Genomic DNA, 16,528 nt, shown 5'->3' on the forward strand with positions numbered 1-16,528 from the left:
AAGGAGTTGCCTTGGTGGATGCCAAGATACGAGACTGCTGCATATGCGAGTTCGCTCGCGTATACGAAGATGTGGAGCTGCACGTCATGGATGTCCTCGTTGTTCTGAAGAAGCATCGTGAAATCTTAACCGTGGCGATTAGGGCTAATGCTTGCTTCCGTTGCTTCCATCTTGGGAGCAAGCTTTCTGGCATGCAGTCGTCTTAGTCGGTGGGAGTCCGCCATACTTCTTATAATAATGTTTTCAGCTCTATATTGTAGCAGGCGATGAGGCCGAGGGGGTCGTACATTGACATAAGTTTTGGAGGAGTTCCCGTTTCGAGGGTGCATCGTTTTCTGTCCATATGTCGCGTTTCAGACGGGAGAATTTGAAGATAAATGTTAGGTCGTCCGTTTGCGGGTTCTAGTATAGGCCAAGGACTTTCTAGGGGGTGGTGATTTCGAACTCCGCTGATGGTGATAATACATCGTCGCACACTGCACTCGTTCTTCGTGAACATTTCGCCAAGAATTCGGCGCATATCGTTCCGCAACCACCGTATTCTCCTGATTTGGCTCTGTATGACTTCAAAACTCAAGAGTCCACTCCGGGGAAAGCGTTTCGAGTCGATTGAAGAGATAAAAACGGAATCGACGAGGGCGGTCATGGCTATACCGGAAAGGGACTATTTGGCCTGTTTCGAGTATTTCAAAAAACGTTGGCATAAGTGTATTTTATCGGGAGAGGATTACTTTGAAGGGGATAAAATTGATTCAGGAGAAAAAATAACAAATTTTCACTTTACAAACAAATTCGCCTTACTTTTTGCTCACATGCTCTGGCCTACCGAAACACATTTAAAGTGTCTGTATGATTTCGGGGATTATCGCCTGACCAGCGGCAATCTGCGAAGGTGTTGGTATGCCAGTGGTCACCATTATTTTGTTGGCTGCGCCTGCTCCCACTAATAAGCAGCCTGCGGCTTCGGCTTCCTTTGTCCTGAACAGCTGTTGCTTAACCGGGGCCGGACCAAGTGAGGTTAGGTTCCATAAACCGCATGGCGTTTAATCGGGCATTTCACCTACCGCTGAAAAGCCACCCACTGCCAGAAGAGAAGCTTGATATGACGGGTTGTAGGGAAGTTTCGCAGATCCGTTTCCTCGTGTTGTTGATGAGGAGGCCTGGGGTTTGTGGAATAATATCGGCATCGTTGGCACCACTTCTGTGATGATGTCGCGTACTATATTCTCGGAGTCACATAGCCAGCTGTGTCATTTGCCACACAATCACAATCCTCATGTGCACATAGCTTGCAATGGTACACTCCACTTGATAGGTTGTTGTTATTCTTGATAGGAATTGATGTATGTCGGGCAGTTCCCCGAATAATGTTTTTTTTAATTAAACGGGGCTAATGGACATTAAGTCGGGCACCACGTTATCCGCGTGATTAGTTACGTAATTTATTACGATTATTTTTATAGAATGTTGAGGCCAGCGCCACCCTGTCCCCGACTTTTACGTAGCACGTCCCGATTCTAATAAAAATCTTAGGTTATCATAAATCGAATTTATTATTCAATTTTTAACTTCTGTCTGTATGAAGTTACATATAGCCGTTAAAAATAATTGTAGCAGACGGTGGCTAATGCTGAACTAAATAAGCGTGGGGGAAGCAAGTGCTCGCGTACCCGACAAGTGCGCTTAAAGCTTATGTTGAACAATATAAGTCCAACTACTCATCTGCCCATTGGTGACAAATTTCGGCGACGACACTAGCTCTACTTAGTTAATCCAAAATGTCATCAGTTCTTGGAAGTTGAAATTTAAGACAGAGGTTTTTCGTTAATTTGTCGAAAGTCAATTATTAGTCACCATTTCTTTTCGCTTGAGCCCTGAAGGGCTTTCTTTGGGACAAGTAGAGGTGGGCCGTCGTATTCTGATACAGACTGTATTATAGCATTTAATTTATTAATTATTTATGGCATTAATTGTTCTTCAAATTGAACCAGGAACTTTAACATTATAATCGTAAATTGCTTCACATTTTAATTTTTTTATACTTATCAATTGATTGGTACTGGTTGTGGTAGGAGTATTGTATTAATGCAGAAGAATATGTTATTGGAACATAAATGTGAATGTTTATATTATTTTGTCTTATTATGTCTGTAGGGTTAATCTATTTGGCAATTTAATTCTTTTATAAAATCAATTCCTATTATTCCATCACGTGGAATTGCAAAACCTTTATTTACTGTATGAAAATTATATGGAATTAGCAAGACCTTTGGATTTTATGATTTCTGCGCCTATGCCTTGAATATTTATTGTGGTTCGCTAAAGACATCTGAATTTTCCTTTAAAAGCAAAATATTTGCTCCCGTATCCGCAAGGTAAGTAATCTGCCTCCCCGTTTCTGAATTTATAAATGATACTAAGATATTGAGATTAAGGTTAATGGTATAAACCATTGGTGTTTTTAATTTCTTCATATAACCATTATTGTAGTTGTAACCGCTATTTCGGCTTTAGCCGTTATGTTAGTAATACCAATTATTTTTGTAGTTACCACGACCATTTCATTCAGCTTCACCTCTATAGTTGTTACCGCAATAGGCTTGTCCTCTGACTTTGAGTTTGCATTATCAGTCATTTCACTACTGCATTGTATGTACTTGGTCACAGCCTCACTCATTGATGAGAAGTTGCCTGCCTCACGGATAGTTGGAGTCGCCCATGCATTATTATTTTGAATACATTTTGATAAATCTTTTAAGGTGGATTTTTTGTCCTCTGAATCCTGGGAGATCATTTGCTATATCCTTAATATATGCCCGTAGGGCAACAATATCATTATTACTATGTTTATACGATCGGAATCACGATTTCTTAAAAGCGCTATATAGAAATAGCCCCTGTTTATAAGACACATATCATTATGTGATTTCCTCTCAGTAGAGATGACAGACTTCGTATTTTAGTCTGGTCACACTTTTGTAAATTGCAAAATGTAAGCAAAGCAAATTCACGAAATGGCGTTTATACACACACGAAACGGCTGAAAGCGTGTATAAACACAGTATATTATTATTTGATGTTGCTCGATTTCGCTCAGATTGAAAAAAGCAGGAATTGTAAGATTATTTAAATTTTTTTCTTTCTGGGCTATCATAGTCAGATTCTTCTACCTGAACTGAGTCGACTTCTGGTGGATTCGATGATTCCAATTCGTTTCACTAAAACTTTATAAAAATCAAACTTTTGTGTTGATTTTGTATACCCTTGCAGAGGGTATAATAATATCAGTCAGATGTTTGCTACGCAGTGAAGGAGACGTTTCCGACCCATAAAGTATATATATTCTTGATCAGCGTCACTAGACGAGTCAACCTAGCCATGTCCGTCTGTCCGTCTTCGGTGTTTTTTAACATATAACCTTCTAAGCTTGAAAATGATTTTTTTTAATAAGTTTTGAATTTGAATTAAATTTTTATCAAAATCGGAAGACTATGTCATATATGTATTCGGAAAAGAAGAAGAAATTTTATCTTTGGTGTTTTTAACATATAACCTTCTAAGCTTGGAAATACAATTTTTTATTAGTTCTGAATTTCGAATTAAATTTTATCAAAATCGGACGACTAATCTTATAGCTGTCATAGGCACGATCGGTGTTACTAAAGTTGATTATTTCTTACAACTGCAAGGGTATACAAGCTTCGGCTTGCCGAAGCTAACTTTCTTTCTTGCTTATTTTTTTTTTTAATTTTGCCTAGGTCGTTAGCTTGACTGTGAAATTTCTTCTTAAAACACCTTTCCTTTATTGTTTTTTTTTTTTAATTTTACCCAGGTATTTAGCTTTACTTTGGAATCTCTTCTTAAAACACCTATTGTGTAATTTATAGAGTTTTAGGTAAACACTTCCTTACTTCATTATTAAGTTAATCCATATTTAACGATTCTTCTTTATTAACGACGTTTGCACTCGAATCGACAACTTTTGTGTCTACAAGGCCCACCTTGGAAATGTTTTCCAATTATTCCAATTATTTTTTTTAATAAATTTTGTTTTGCTTATACTCTTATTCGTTAAAAGAAAGAAGTGTATGAATAAGGGAAATTAGGAAATTTAGGAAAATATTGTTTAGAACTTTATTAATGGACTTTCCAAATTAGATTGTCTTACAACTTGCTGTTCGCGGCAGCGCTGCCTGCAATCATTGGCAGCGGCCGTCAAGTACATATATGAATGTATATGCTAACAAATTTATTTGGCTGATAGGAGCGAGAGCGCGAAAGAAGTTATTTATGCATGCATTGTATACGTTTGCACTTCCCATAATATTTCTGTTGGCCACACGAGTTTAACGGCCGGTACTTTTGTATTTGTTTAACTACACTGTAACACAATGTTGGCATTGGTACAGTGAGTACTCGCTACAACGATTCATGCATACTACTTTATATTTTAAGATAGTTATAATGACTACTTGACCGGTATCAGTTGCGTTAAGTAGTATTGTGACTACAGACAGAATTTCTTGATTTGGGATTAATATACTATCTTCTTCTGAGTCTAATTCGATTTTTGGGACAACTTGGGATTATTCTGGCAAAATTATTGAATTATTGCCAGAGCTGTATGTTATTGGGACATAAAGTGGACATATTAAATTATTATTATTTATATTATTTTTATACCCCTGCCAGAGCTGTATGTTATTGGGACATAAAGTAGACTTATTAAATTATTATTATTCATATTATTTTTATACCCCTGCAGAGGATATAAAGATTTCAGTAAAAACACTTCTTTGTTTGGTAAATTACACTATTATTAATTTCAGAAAATGCTAATTAAGTTTCAAACCGGAACTTCAAGAAAATTAATTGTTGTAATTCTTTTTTGTAAAGCGTTATCATATTATTATTATTTTCTACGTTTCTTTTCTAGGGGAAAAACATTCAAAGCACGAAGATCTTAAAGAAATGAACGACGTTTCCTCTGGCATGGCAAGTCGAATAATTCAGCTTTACCTGGAAGAAATTCTGGAATGTTTTTTAAACCGTGATGACACAGTACGTTTATGGGCTGTTAAAGTAATACATATTGTTCTTCGTCAAGGATTGGTTCATCCTGTTCGAATAGTTCCGTACTTAATATGTCTAAGCACCGACCCAAAGGTAGAGGTAAGTATTACATTTGTTATTGTAAATTCGGTAATATTAGGCAATTCAAATGTTTTTAGTCCGCCCATAGAGCCGATGCCCTTTTAAAAGATATTGATAAAACATATTCTGGATTTGTTAATATGAAAGTGCAATTTGGTCTGCAACTTTGCTTTAAGTTACAAAAAGTATTACAAGTAAACAACACAGGAAAAATTGAAGTAATTAGAGGTTTTGCGTAAGTGTTTTTTTTTAATGATTGTTTTACAACTTTGCTATTAAATCAAACAATTCTATTTTAAAGGAGTCGCGGACCAGATAATGTAACAACTGCTTTAAACGACTTTCTTTATTCACTACTTCGTACAACTAAGCCACAAAGGCGTGCATTGATACAAACAGTAACAAAACAGTTTGATGATCAAAAAACATCATTACAGCAAATGTTGTACATTGCCGATAATCTGGCTTACTTCCCATATGTAGTTCAAGATGAGCCTCTATATTTAATACATCAAATAGATCTACTTATATCAATGGCAGGAACACATTTACTCGCAACTTTTAAGGAACATTTAAAACCGTGTGACAAAGAGCGAGATGTATTGGAAGATGATGACGATGTTGAAGATCCACAGGTTTTATTCAATCGTTTACCCGAAGATATGACGGAAATAAAAAAATGTATAACATCTGCCCAAGCATGTATGCTGCTTTTAATACTTAAGGATCATTTAAAGGACATGTATGGTATTACTGATAGTAAAATTTCAAGATATTCGCCATCCGAACAAAAATTATACGAAAAGGTAGTGACACGTAGAAGTGTTACTGAGTTTAATCCTAAAACAACTATTGATATAATCAAGAAACAGATGTCACAACAAGTATTAAACACGGACATCCATTTTCCATATACGAACGAGGAGAAATTGGACCTTGTTGTCAAGTATCTTGATGTAGGTATACGAATCAACCTTTTAATATATTCTAATCTGATTTTAGTTTAAGAAACTTATGTTGAAACTGGACCCTGAAGATGCAGATTCGGATGCTGAAGAACCCCGCAACAAATCAATTGAAAATCCCTCTTCTACTTTTGATGGTGTAAATTACCACAACTTAACAAAAAGTTCACACATCGCAAGTGATGGATGCGCATTAACCTCAACTGTAAGTATAGTCAAAGTACCCTGCAAAAATCGTTCCGCAAAATAAAAATCACTTGAACCTAAAATCTCATTGATTCAAAGGTCTTTTTAAGTGTGCAGTGAAAGCATAAATAAAAATCATCTTTGATTCACAAATGTATATCAATCGAAGTTTTCTGAATAAAGCTCATTTTAGGGTCTGCGAATTGGTTTCAAAGTTTATGACCAATACGCACATTTTCCTTTGATCGGATAATATTTATTCATAAGGGTGGCCCTTACTTGGTTATATTTTTTTTAATTCGCTTGTGTTACTTTGAAATACTTTTAGAGCTTTAACAAAAACGTTTTGGAATTGTGAGCTATTAATCAGAATATTGACAAAGTTGGGGATGGGAAAAAGATTTTTTCCAAAAAAAGGTTTAGGCTAACTTTAAAGACCTTTCGCAAAATCAAAATTAAATAAAAAAAAATTAATTTTTAAGGACATTTTTGACAGACTTTAATCTACCATGCAAAATGGTAAGCACAACATTTAATTTAATAGTCTATTCCGCGTTATTCCTTTAGTCTGAACGCGCAGAAACTTTAAATTCCTGTGCAATGATTATATAGACATTTAAAAATTTAATGCGCGCTAGGCTTTTTTGAAAGATACCCCAATTATAATTCCGTTTTTCATGCAATTTTCTTAGCAAAACTTTGAAATTAAAATGATAAAAAGCAATGCGCCGCAGACTAACAAAATATTCAAGCAACAACAGTTTTGAGCGGTTTGCGGGCGTAAGAATAAGAATGTTCTAGGCAAGATTGTTCAGAATCTGAATACCAGATCGTGCATTTCCAACTTTTATAATTTCTGATTACAGCTTACAAAAAGATGTTGAGACACCTCTGATAAAAAGTTAACAATCTTGATGGAATCGGAAATACTTTCTTCTGAAATACTTTCTTCTTCTTAAACGAATTTAGTATACCCTTTTAATCTATAAACCTTCAAAACCCTTACCTAGAGCTATTTTTCTATACCATATACAAAGATAAAAAGAAAAAGGATATATGTATGAGTTTATCTAGTAAATGACGTAAGAAATTTGGAAAATATTGATTTGTTGAGATTTGACATTAATTTGACAAAAAATATGTTTTCAACACTATTTAAATGTAGTACTTCAAATGTCAGTTAAAATCATTCAGAAGATAATGGTAAAGTAATGCTAGAAATATTTAAATTTTTCCAAACATTAAGTACAGATTTAAAAATTTTTAAAACTCACTCGTCGATAAATCGGTAATAGAATGAATTTCACGTTTCTATTCCTAAAAGATGGGAACCTGAATTTTTATACCCGTTACTCGTAGAGTAAAAGGGTATACTAGATTCGTCGGAAGGTATGTAACAGGTAGAAGGAAGCTGGTCAGGATCACTAGCCGAGTCGATCTAGCCATGACTGTCTGTCCGTATGAACGCTGAGATCTCGGAATCTAGAAAATCTGGAATAGCCAAATGGACGAATTTGTGTGAAAATGAACGTTTTAATATTTTTTCTAGTCTTGAAAACTTAAATTTTTTGAAAAAATTTCCAATCAATACAATACTAACTGCAAAAAAAAATTTCTCTAAAATAATATATATATTTTTTATGTTTTTTCGAAAATGTTTAGAAACAGGGAAATCATGAAAGTATAAGAAACATTTTTTTTTAAACAAATCAGTATATTATATTTAATGTCAATGGTTGAATCAACGTCTCACTAACTCGATGGTGAACTGGCCCGCCAAAGCGGACAGCATATTGTTGCAGTGTCAGCCCAGCCAACTACCCTACGCAGAAGCATGCCTTAATTTGAACAAACCTTGGAAAAAATTGTTTGTTTGTTAGATATTATTGAGGATACGGATACACAGAGCCGCCAAGCGTTTGAAAAACTTCATCCTTCTTTAGTTTCCAATAATTTCTAACGTCCTCCTTGAAGTTTTTTTTTCACACTGTGCACAATTTTATTTTTTGTTACCACTCTTGTAAAGAATAACATAAATCTTACTTTTTACATTTAATTTTGTCCTAATCTGCGTTTTGGATTATGCTGCTTAAGACGTAATCCAATACAATTTTTAAATGTTTTTTCGAAACTTTACTATATTCTACAGATGTTTTCAAGCGACTAATCTGCTCTAAATTAGATTTAACAAGAAAGGAAGTTAACTTCGGTAAGCCGAAGTTTGTATACCCTTGCAGTTATAAAAAATAATCAATAATTTTATTTAATTGAATTCGAAATTCTTAAAAATATAAAAATGTATGTTCCCATTATTATAAGATAATATGTCAAAAAGCCCCAAAGCTATAATTTGTTTCACATTATTTCCCACCAATTATCCGATCGTTCCTATGACAGCTATATGATATAGTTGTCCGATTTTCATAAAATGTAATTCGAAATTCAGAAATCAAAACCAATTAAAAAATGTTATTTCCAAGCGTAGGAGGTTATATGTTAGAGAACACTGAAGATATAATTTTTCATATTATTTTACCACTACTTTTCCTATTGTTCATATGGCAGCTATAAGATATAGTCGTCCGATTTTGATAAAATTTAATTCGTAATTCAGAACTAATTTAAAAATGTTATATCCAAGCTTATATAGGTATATGTTAAAAAACACGAAAGATATAATTTTTTTAAATTTTTTTCCCGATAGTTCCTATGGATGATAAAAGACATAGTATTCCGATCCGTCTGGTTCCGACTTATATACTACCTGCAATAGAAAGAAGACTTTTGGGAACGTTTCAGCCCAATAGCTTTAAAACTGAGAGACTAGTTGCGTAGAAACGGACGGACAGACGGCCACGCGGCTAGACCGAGCCATATTCGATTTTGTTTGTCGTCTCCTTATAAATCTTTTCCGATCTTTGGTCACTATCTGATTTAAGCGGTAATGTTAGTTTTAACCCCAAACTATATTCTATAATTTCAATGTCAACCATTGAATTTGTACATTCTTCAACACTATCTTAAAATCACAAGGCAGGGAAGTGCAATCCAATTACTTTGAAAAAAAAAACAGATTTCGCCACCCAGTACAAAACATCATACGTCTCTGCTACTATCCGAAAAAATGGAAAAATATATTATCATTAAAGAAAATTCCACCGAATTCCGTCATCCTACAAACCGATTAGTTTATTATCGTGTCTGTCTAAGTTGATTGAAAAATCCCTTCTAACTCGCCATTCTGCGAATTGTTTGACTGACGGATATACGATTCCTCTTTCCATGATGCAATTGGCCCACTCTTCCTTTTTGTTCATCGGCAGCTTTGTGACTAATTCATCAAATAGTGTACGGTTATGAAGATGTGGTTTAGTATTACAGTTCTCTAGTAATGCTGTTAAATTGGTTGTCATGACACTGATCTCTATAATATCAGTTTTTATTTTGTTGTATTTAACTGGCAGAAGTGCTAACTTTATCAAGCTGACTTCATATTAGCACTTCGGATCGTCCATAGTGTTTATTTAATGTTAACAAAATTGTTTCGAGATTGTTTGGATATAAAAGTAATGATTCTACCGAATTCTTAGCTGGACCATGCAGTTACTTTTAAAGGCGAGACATGTTCTCCAATTTGGTAAAAGCGTGGGCGTTTTTGTTGTTTTCCTTTAGGCTACATGAAGCATTCGGCCACTGCTCTAGAGTTCTATCGAACGTCGGAAGATCCTGTAGCTTGCGTGAATACGGCTGATATAGATGCAACAATACTGTTAGCGCCTGAATCTGCGATATAGTTGAAGGTGCTGCGAAGATCGGTAGCGAGTGTGCTGATGTGGACCGCGTTGCGGTGACATGATGCATACTTTTATAGGCGGCTGGTGTTGATGACAATTATACATACGGAAGACCTGATTGTGAGTTTTAAACTAGCAATTGCTGCTAGCTTGACAAGTGCATTTCTGAAAACTTACCCATATTTGTCTGAAGGTGTTCGCTACTAATCGGTACTTGTTTTTTATCCTGTTTTTTTATACTCAAGTTGCCTAGCTAAGCGGCGGAGTGATGAAGGAAGATCGCTATTTTGATGAATCGCTAGGTGATGAAATGGCTGCCTGACGTGGCCAGTGGGTCTCCTCTGAGGCCGAAGCCTGGGGTTGGAGAACTCCTTCTCCGGGTGATGCGCTGGCCTACTCTGTCGGTGGGCGTGAGCACGCTGTTTCTGGATATTGCAGAAATATGATGGGAGAACTTCTCTTCGGCTCTTAGGTCTCAATAACTAATTCAATATTTATGCAGCTTTCGCTGGACTTGATGGAGCTATGCGCTCTTTATTCATATTTAAATCAAACTGAAATTTATAAGCTGTACCCTGGCTAAACGTGGCCGCCAAGCCGACCGCTTGTCATAAAAAATGCTGACACTAGCAGAAAATGCATAACTCACCAGGCTAGGAACCAGGAACGGCCCCTAAAGACGTATTTGGCTGAGTCTGCACATAAAGACACTGATCCGAGAAACGGATTACTCCTTAACTGTTACTATGTTTATACGATTTTTTAAAAGCGCAATATAGAAGTTACCCCTGTTTATAAGACACATATCATTTCCTGATTTGCTTTCAGTAGAGATGCCAGACGTGTAAAATTTCGTATTTTAGTCTGGTCACACTTTTACAAAATTTAAACAAATCAAACAACGCGATGGATAAACTAAAATCCTTCATTTAGAATCGGCAATTAAGAACCGCCAAATTAATTTCCAAAGTTACTGAGTGGAGGCACAGTCGATGGCTTTGTAAAAAGCAAGGCGGTTTTTGGTAGCCAGAAGTCACAGGATGCTGATGCAGACTTACGCGGCTGGAACAGCGACTCTCAGCCTGAATGCGAAAATTTAATAGCAGGCCGAGAAGCAATGCTTTTTGGGCACTAATGCAAGAGCCAAAAAATTAAAATTGTTTTTTTGAGAAATTACGAATATTAACTACAAATTTGTTACATATGTTGCGTTCGCTTGCGCTACACTTCATAACTTCGTGGAAATGAGAAGGGAGAAGTTTACGCTCAACGAATTGGAAAGTAACCAGCAACCACCAGACTGGCAGTGCAACCAAATATTGGAATCTCCAGAATGCGATCCATCCGATCTTAGGGTACACCTTAGGGTATACATTGTTTCTTACTTTCCTTTGAGAAGCAGTTCAAAATAAATGAAATATGGACTATTAGTTTTGTCTTAATGTATTTCAGCTTTAATTTGAGTTTAATTTGAGTTAAAGAATTCACGCATGAATCTCTGGGCCTCTCGCATGCTCTGCACAAAGGTGCACGACGTTTGCCTTGTCTGAAAACCAAGTGAAATCATTAAACATTACCATCGTGTTACCCTTAATGAAAATTAATATGTTTTCTAGAAGTTTGGCGGCTCGTAGGCATGGATGTCTCCACCAGGAGTTCAGGTGCATTGGTTTCCTCTTCTCCTCTGCTTCGTTGAACACCTCATTGGCTAGGTCATCGAAGCCGTCGATGGCCACAAATCCCTCTGTTCACTCCTACAGCCTGAGACACAGGGCGAGTGCCACACATGTCCTCAGGCTCGTCGAAGCGGGCGCACGTCTTCCTTGCAGCCCCACTGACTGCATTACTGCGCACAACACATACGTTTTTTTTAAGCATTTTCAGCTTGGTTTTTATTTGATCTCCGGTCTTGTTCATGTTAGACTCTGCGAGGCCCTTATAGATCAGATTGTTGCGTTTCGTTTTGCCATCGAGCTTGCCCAATATGTTGTAAGTGCCTCGACTATCACATACCCGTTACTCAGCTTTTGGGTGTCAAAGGGAATGGATATATATAAGCAGCAAAGCTATATTTTTAGACGCCACCTACCGGCTGTTTCAGTAGATGTTATAATGGTGGCAGGCAGATTTAAGCGTTTTAACCGTTTGTGGGCATTAGACTGGGCGTGGCAAATTTTTTTAGGTCAGTCGAAAGTCGATAGGTATTGATGAGGCAAACACTTTTTAGCTAAAATTTTGTTTCTTTTATAAAAACTGTAGGCGCTACAGATTTTCGCGGATTGTGGGCGTTAGGGATCCAGCCCAGGAATCTGCGCTTGCTCTTATAGTTTCCGAGATCTCTGCGTGTATGAAAGTGTATGACCAGACAGACAGACCGACATGGCTAAATAGACTCGGCTAGTGATTCTGATCAAGAATATATACTTTATGGGGTCGGAAACGCTAAACAAACTATAGTGCAAATTTTAGAGGCGCCCATCTATGAGAAATTGAAGAGTCGGCTTCAACGGGTAAAACAGGCAGCTCCCGGAATACACGATAAAAATCACACCCGATGTTTTTTTTTGGCAGAACCATACAAATACAACATAGAAAATACGACCAAGCATGATGGTTTTTCATAAAAACAATAATGCGAAACCTTATGCAATATCAAACCAGTCTAATAAGAATGTTCACAGCTTAATAACCTAAAAAAAAGAATATACGGGAGGAATAACACAACTCCCTAAATCATATCGTTGTCGAAAAATATATCAGTAGAAAAGCCCTGTCTCGATAACATGCGCTTCAACGCTCCGAGGGATGCATCTGTTGACAGATCCGACAGCACACGAATATGCCGACAGAAGTTTTGTAAGGTCTTTTTCCTCGACCGTGCAAGTCAGTTGAGATCGTGCCACAATAATTGATTCCATAATGAGAAAATGACAGAGGAGTAATTCATTCGATAGTAAAATTCCACATGACCTGTTGGTGTATTTTTGGGCCGATAACTCGTCGGGCCAAGTTACGTGCGATGATGATGCAAAATTGCAGGCGAGGTATTGCCATTTATGCCTTGAGGTCAGCATGGAAGCTCTGCAAGTAAACGTCCGAAAACAATGATTTTAAACGAGAAGCAAATCGGTATTAGGATCGGATGACTTTTAATGATGCGCATTTCTTGGAGATTCCATACCGATGATGTGCCCTTTCTACACTTTTACATCTCTTGAAAATGCGGGTGCTAGACGGGTTTTAGTGTTATAGTGGGTCGTTTGTGGTTGTTCGAATGGGCATGACACTCAGATGAATTAAACTTGCGCTGCGCAAGAAGCTCAAAAAGTCCAAGAATTTGAATACCAAATCCCAACTTTAAAGCTTTTATGGTTGCAAGATCTCAGCGTTCATACCGACGGACATGGTAAACCTGATCAAGAATATATATAATTTATGCGGACGGAAACACTTCCTTCTACCTGTTACATATTTTTCGAGGAATCTAGTCTACCTGTTTACTCTTCAAGTACATAGTTTTATATGGTTCCAAGAGATGTGATTTTTTCACTACCACCCAGCGCCACCCAGCGGTATTTAGCACATCCTTGCGTCACTCTACAGCACAAACTAGCGTCAAATCTAGCCAGTTGGTGGCGTATTAGTAGAAACGGCTGATTCGCTGCAAAAGGCTCAACGCCAAATTCCAAATTTCTAGCTTTTATAGTTTTATAACTTTTTGGCTTCATACGGACCCAAAAACTTACGAACATTAAATAGTTATTAAATAGTTAAACCAATATTTTCGATTATCTCCTTAGATGTTAATTCAATGTATTGCTGTAGTTGAAGAACTTGATATAAATTTAGAAGCACGAATACAGTATACCAAAAACATTTTTTTTAATATTTTAAAAAAACCTATCTATTTAAAATATTTTTGACTTTTTTTCGTGATTTAGTGTTCCAACTCTATGATAAAATGCCATCTAACTTGATAAACTAGTGTATCTTGAAGTTCTTGATTATGAGGACGCATGAACAAGTACTTAAAAGACTGCCAAGCGACTGAGGTCATCTTTCTTGATTGGTCTTTATAAAATTTGCACCAAAATTTAATTGTCAGAGGATTCCACTAGATGTGTTGAAGTTTCGTAGGTAACTTTTAGTAGATCGCCAACATTTTAGTCGGTACGCTAAACTGTAGCTGCAAGAGGAAATACGACATCATAATAATTAGAGATTTGAAAAGAATGCGAACGGCAAGAAAGGGCGCAAGTTACATATCGTATAACACAGAGTTCGACTGGATTCCAACGAGTTAGAATCGGTTATCTATCCCATTAATAAAAATTGTCCTCTTATTTGTATCGTAATGAGAAAAGAGTCGAGATGAGATCCTACTGTGATGTTGGGCCTAACATTAATTGTCAGAAGCCCTTTTTGCGCTTGCGTCGAAGACAACCCCTAGCTTGGTTGTCACGCTGCAGACCGCAGTGGTTAGGGAATTAAAAATGGGTCTTAGTTGTGTCCATTGTGTTAGTGCGTGACTCGTGTCCAAGTTCCATTTTCATAAATTGGATTTAACATTATGAAATGTTTTACTGCACCATGATAGGACTGCCTTTATGTTTTGTAATCTATTTTGAAAGGGTCCCGCACCTGAATACGGCCTTCACATCTAAGAGTTACCGTATCGGAATAAAATTGCTTGAAAAGCTCTTACTCATCACTAAGCCTCCGAGAAGTTTTTTGTTCCTTGACCTCCCAGAGTCATTCGTGGAGGTATATTGCTCTTATAGGTTAATAGATGCAAGATGTCTTCTGCGTTTTCACCTACAATATAGCTGAAACTCTGGTTTCAAAAGTATTAAAAATCCCACTTATGACCTTTTAACACTTATGAAGCAACTGGCGACGCATATTAATTCCTTCAGTAAACAGATTAACCTCTGGACCTGAGTCTAAATGTAGAAGTCTCCACACCCAACCCCCATCCCAATGCTGAAGGTATGATTCCTCTTTTATCTTGTGCGCTAATTTGAACGTAAGCTTTAAAAATTGTCTGGTTCTTTTCACGTTCGCCAAATTTTTCGCTTAATAGCAGTTGAAAATATTAGCATAGCTTAATTGGTTTGTTAGGCACTATAATAGTTATTTTGTCTTTAATAACTTAAGCGGAAGCGTTAGAGCTTCTGCGGTTTATAGAAATAGAAACTCTCAAAAAATACCATCATGTGGATTCAGAATGTTGTAACAGTTAAACCTAATTATAATCTTCTATTCTTAGGGCTAAGGGATTGCATTTTTATAAAATATCGGCGAGGGAGTACAAACTTATAAAAGTAAAGCGGTTAAATTTAGTTACATTTAGCCTGTTTATTTTGAGTGTACGGCCCTAGTGGACAGCTTGAAAACTTGTATTTTACACAAGTTTATATTCACAAAGTTAATGTTGCTTATTTCATTCTTACTCGTTCTTAAATTATTAGTAATTGATTTTATTCTTTTAGGATGTGATCGATGTACCAATTACCCTAATCGTAAGGACGTCTGTTTCACCTTCTAAGGCCAGTATCCGCAAATCAAATCAAGTGCAAAGTAAAAGGAAACGGAGAAATATTGAGTCTTCGCATGATAAAAACAGTGACGCGAATTAAGTATAAAATAAGTGTTATAATTTGTTTTACTTAATATATATAGTATAATTATAAGTCTAATCTAAACTATAATAATATTACTTGTACGATAAATAACATCTAAAATATAACCCATGAACTTATTTTTTTAGTGGAAAAGTAAAGTCGTGGGATATTGGTATGCGTCTACCCATCGCTGAGAGGGCTCTTGCAATTGTACATACTATAACTATAAGACTGATATTCGCCGTTGAAAAGTTAATAACAGTCTATAAAACTGTTGGGGACTGCACGAATATTTATATTTTAAGAAAGTACCCGGGTACGGAAAAACTTACCCCCTTTTCAGTCCAGTGCGATGAGATTCCTACGCTTCGGATCCTGGGAATAAAATATTATATTGGATATATATATATACTTTATGGGGTTGGAAACGTCTCCTTAACTAAAAAGACTGCTGCTCTTAAGTATACCAATTTACTTAAACAGAAATTGTATATATGCAATATACGAGTATATGCCTCAAGCCGTGCGTCGTCCTAAACGGCTGCTGGTGAGACTGTAATTTTTTTATCTGGATCAGCACTATGGATTCACTTTATTTAAATGTATTTCAATGCATTTTTGAACGCTACGCGCGGAAGTTGCCGAATTTCAATTTCATTTGAATTTTAAATGCTCCCCTTCCTCCGTCTGTCCGTCCGTTTCTACGCAAACTAGTCTCTCAGTTTTAAAGCTATCGGGCTGAAACTTTGCCAAAAGTCTTTTTTTTTATTGCAGTATATAAGTCAGAACCAGCCGAATCGTATAA

The 16,528-nt window shown here is 36.4% G+C and overlaps 1 protein-coding gene across 5 annotated transcripts in view; it reads left to right on the plus strand.

The window, feature by feature from the left end:
• LOC108035838 (nipped-B protein) overlaps positions 1-15,753 on the plus strand; it is a 136,522-nt gene extending 120,769 nt beyond the window's left edge. The window contains exons 18-22 of one of the 5 annotated variants that reach the window (XM_050889714.1): positions 4,937-5,172; positions 5,232-5,389; positions 5,456-6,110; positions 6,157-6,324; positions 15,592-15,753. In XM_050889714.1, the coding sequence (XP_050745671.1) occupies positions 4,937-5,172; positions 5,232-5,389; positions 5,456-6,110; positions 6,157-6,324; positions 15,592-15,738 (1,364 nt within the window). In that variant the 3' untranslated portion in view covers positions 15,739-15,753. Of the gene's footprint in view, positions 1-4,936; positions 5,173-5,231; positions 5,390-5,455; positions 6,111-6,156; positions 6,325-9,977; positions 10,002-15,591 lie in introns of those variants that run through there. The other 4 variants (XM_050889717.1, XM_050889715.1, XM_050889716.1 and 1 more) reach the window with 4 other exon arrangements.
• Positions 15,754-16,528: the final 775 nt, after the last annotated feature.

The sequence above is a fragment of the Drosophila biarmipes genome, unplaced genomic scaffold, assembly GCF_025231255.1.
Source record: "Drosophila biarmipes strain raj3 unplaced genomic scaffold, RU_DBia_V1.1 ptg000005l, whole genome shotgun sequence".
Lineage (NCBI taxonomy): Eukaryota > Metazoa > Arthropoda > Insecta > Diptera > Drosophilidae > Drosophila > Drosophila biarmipes.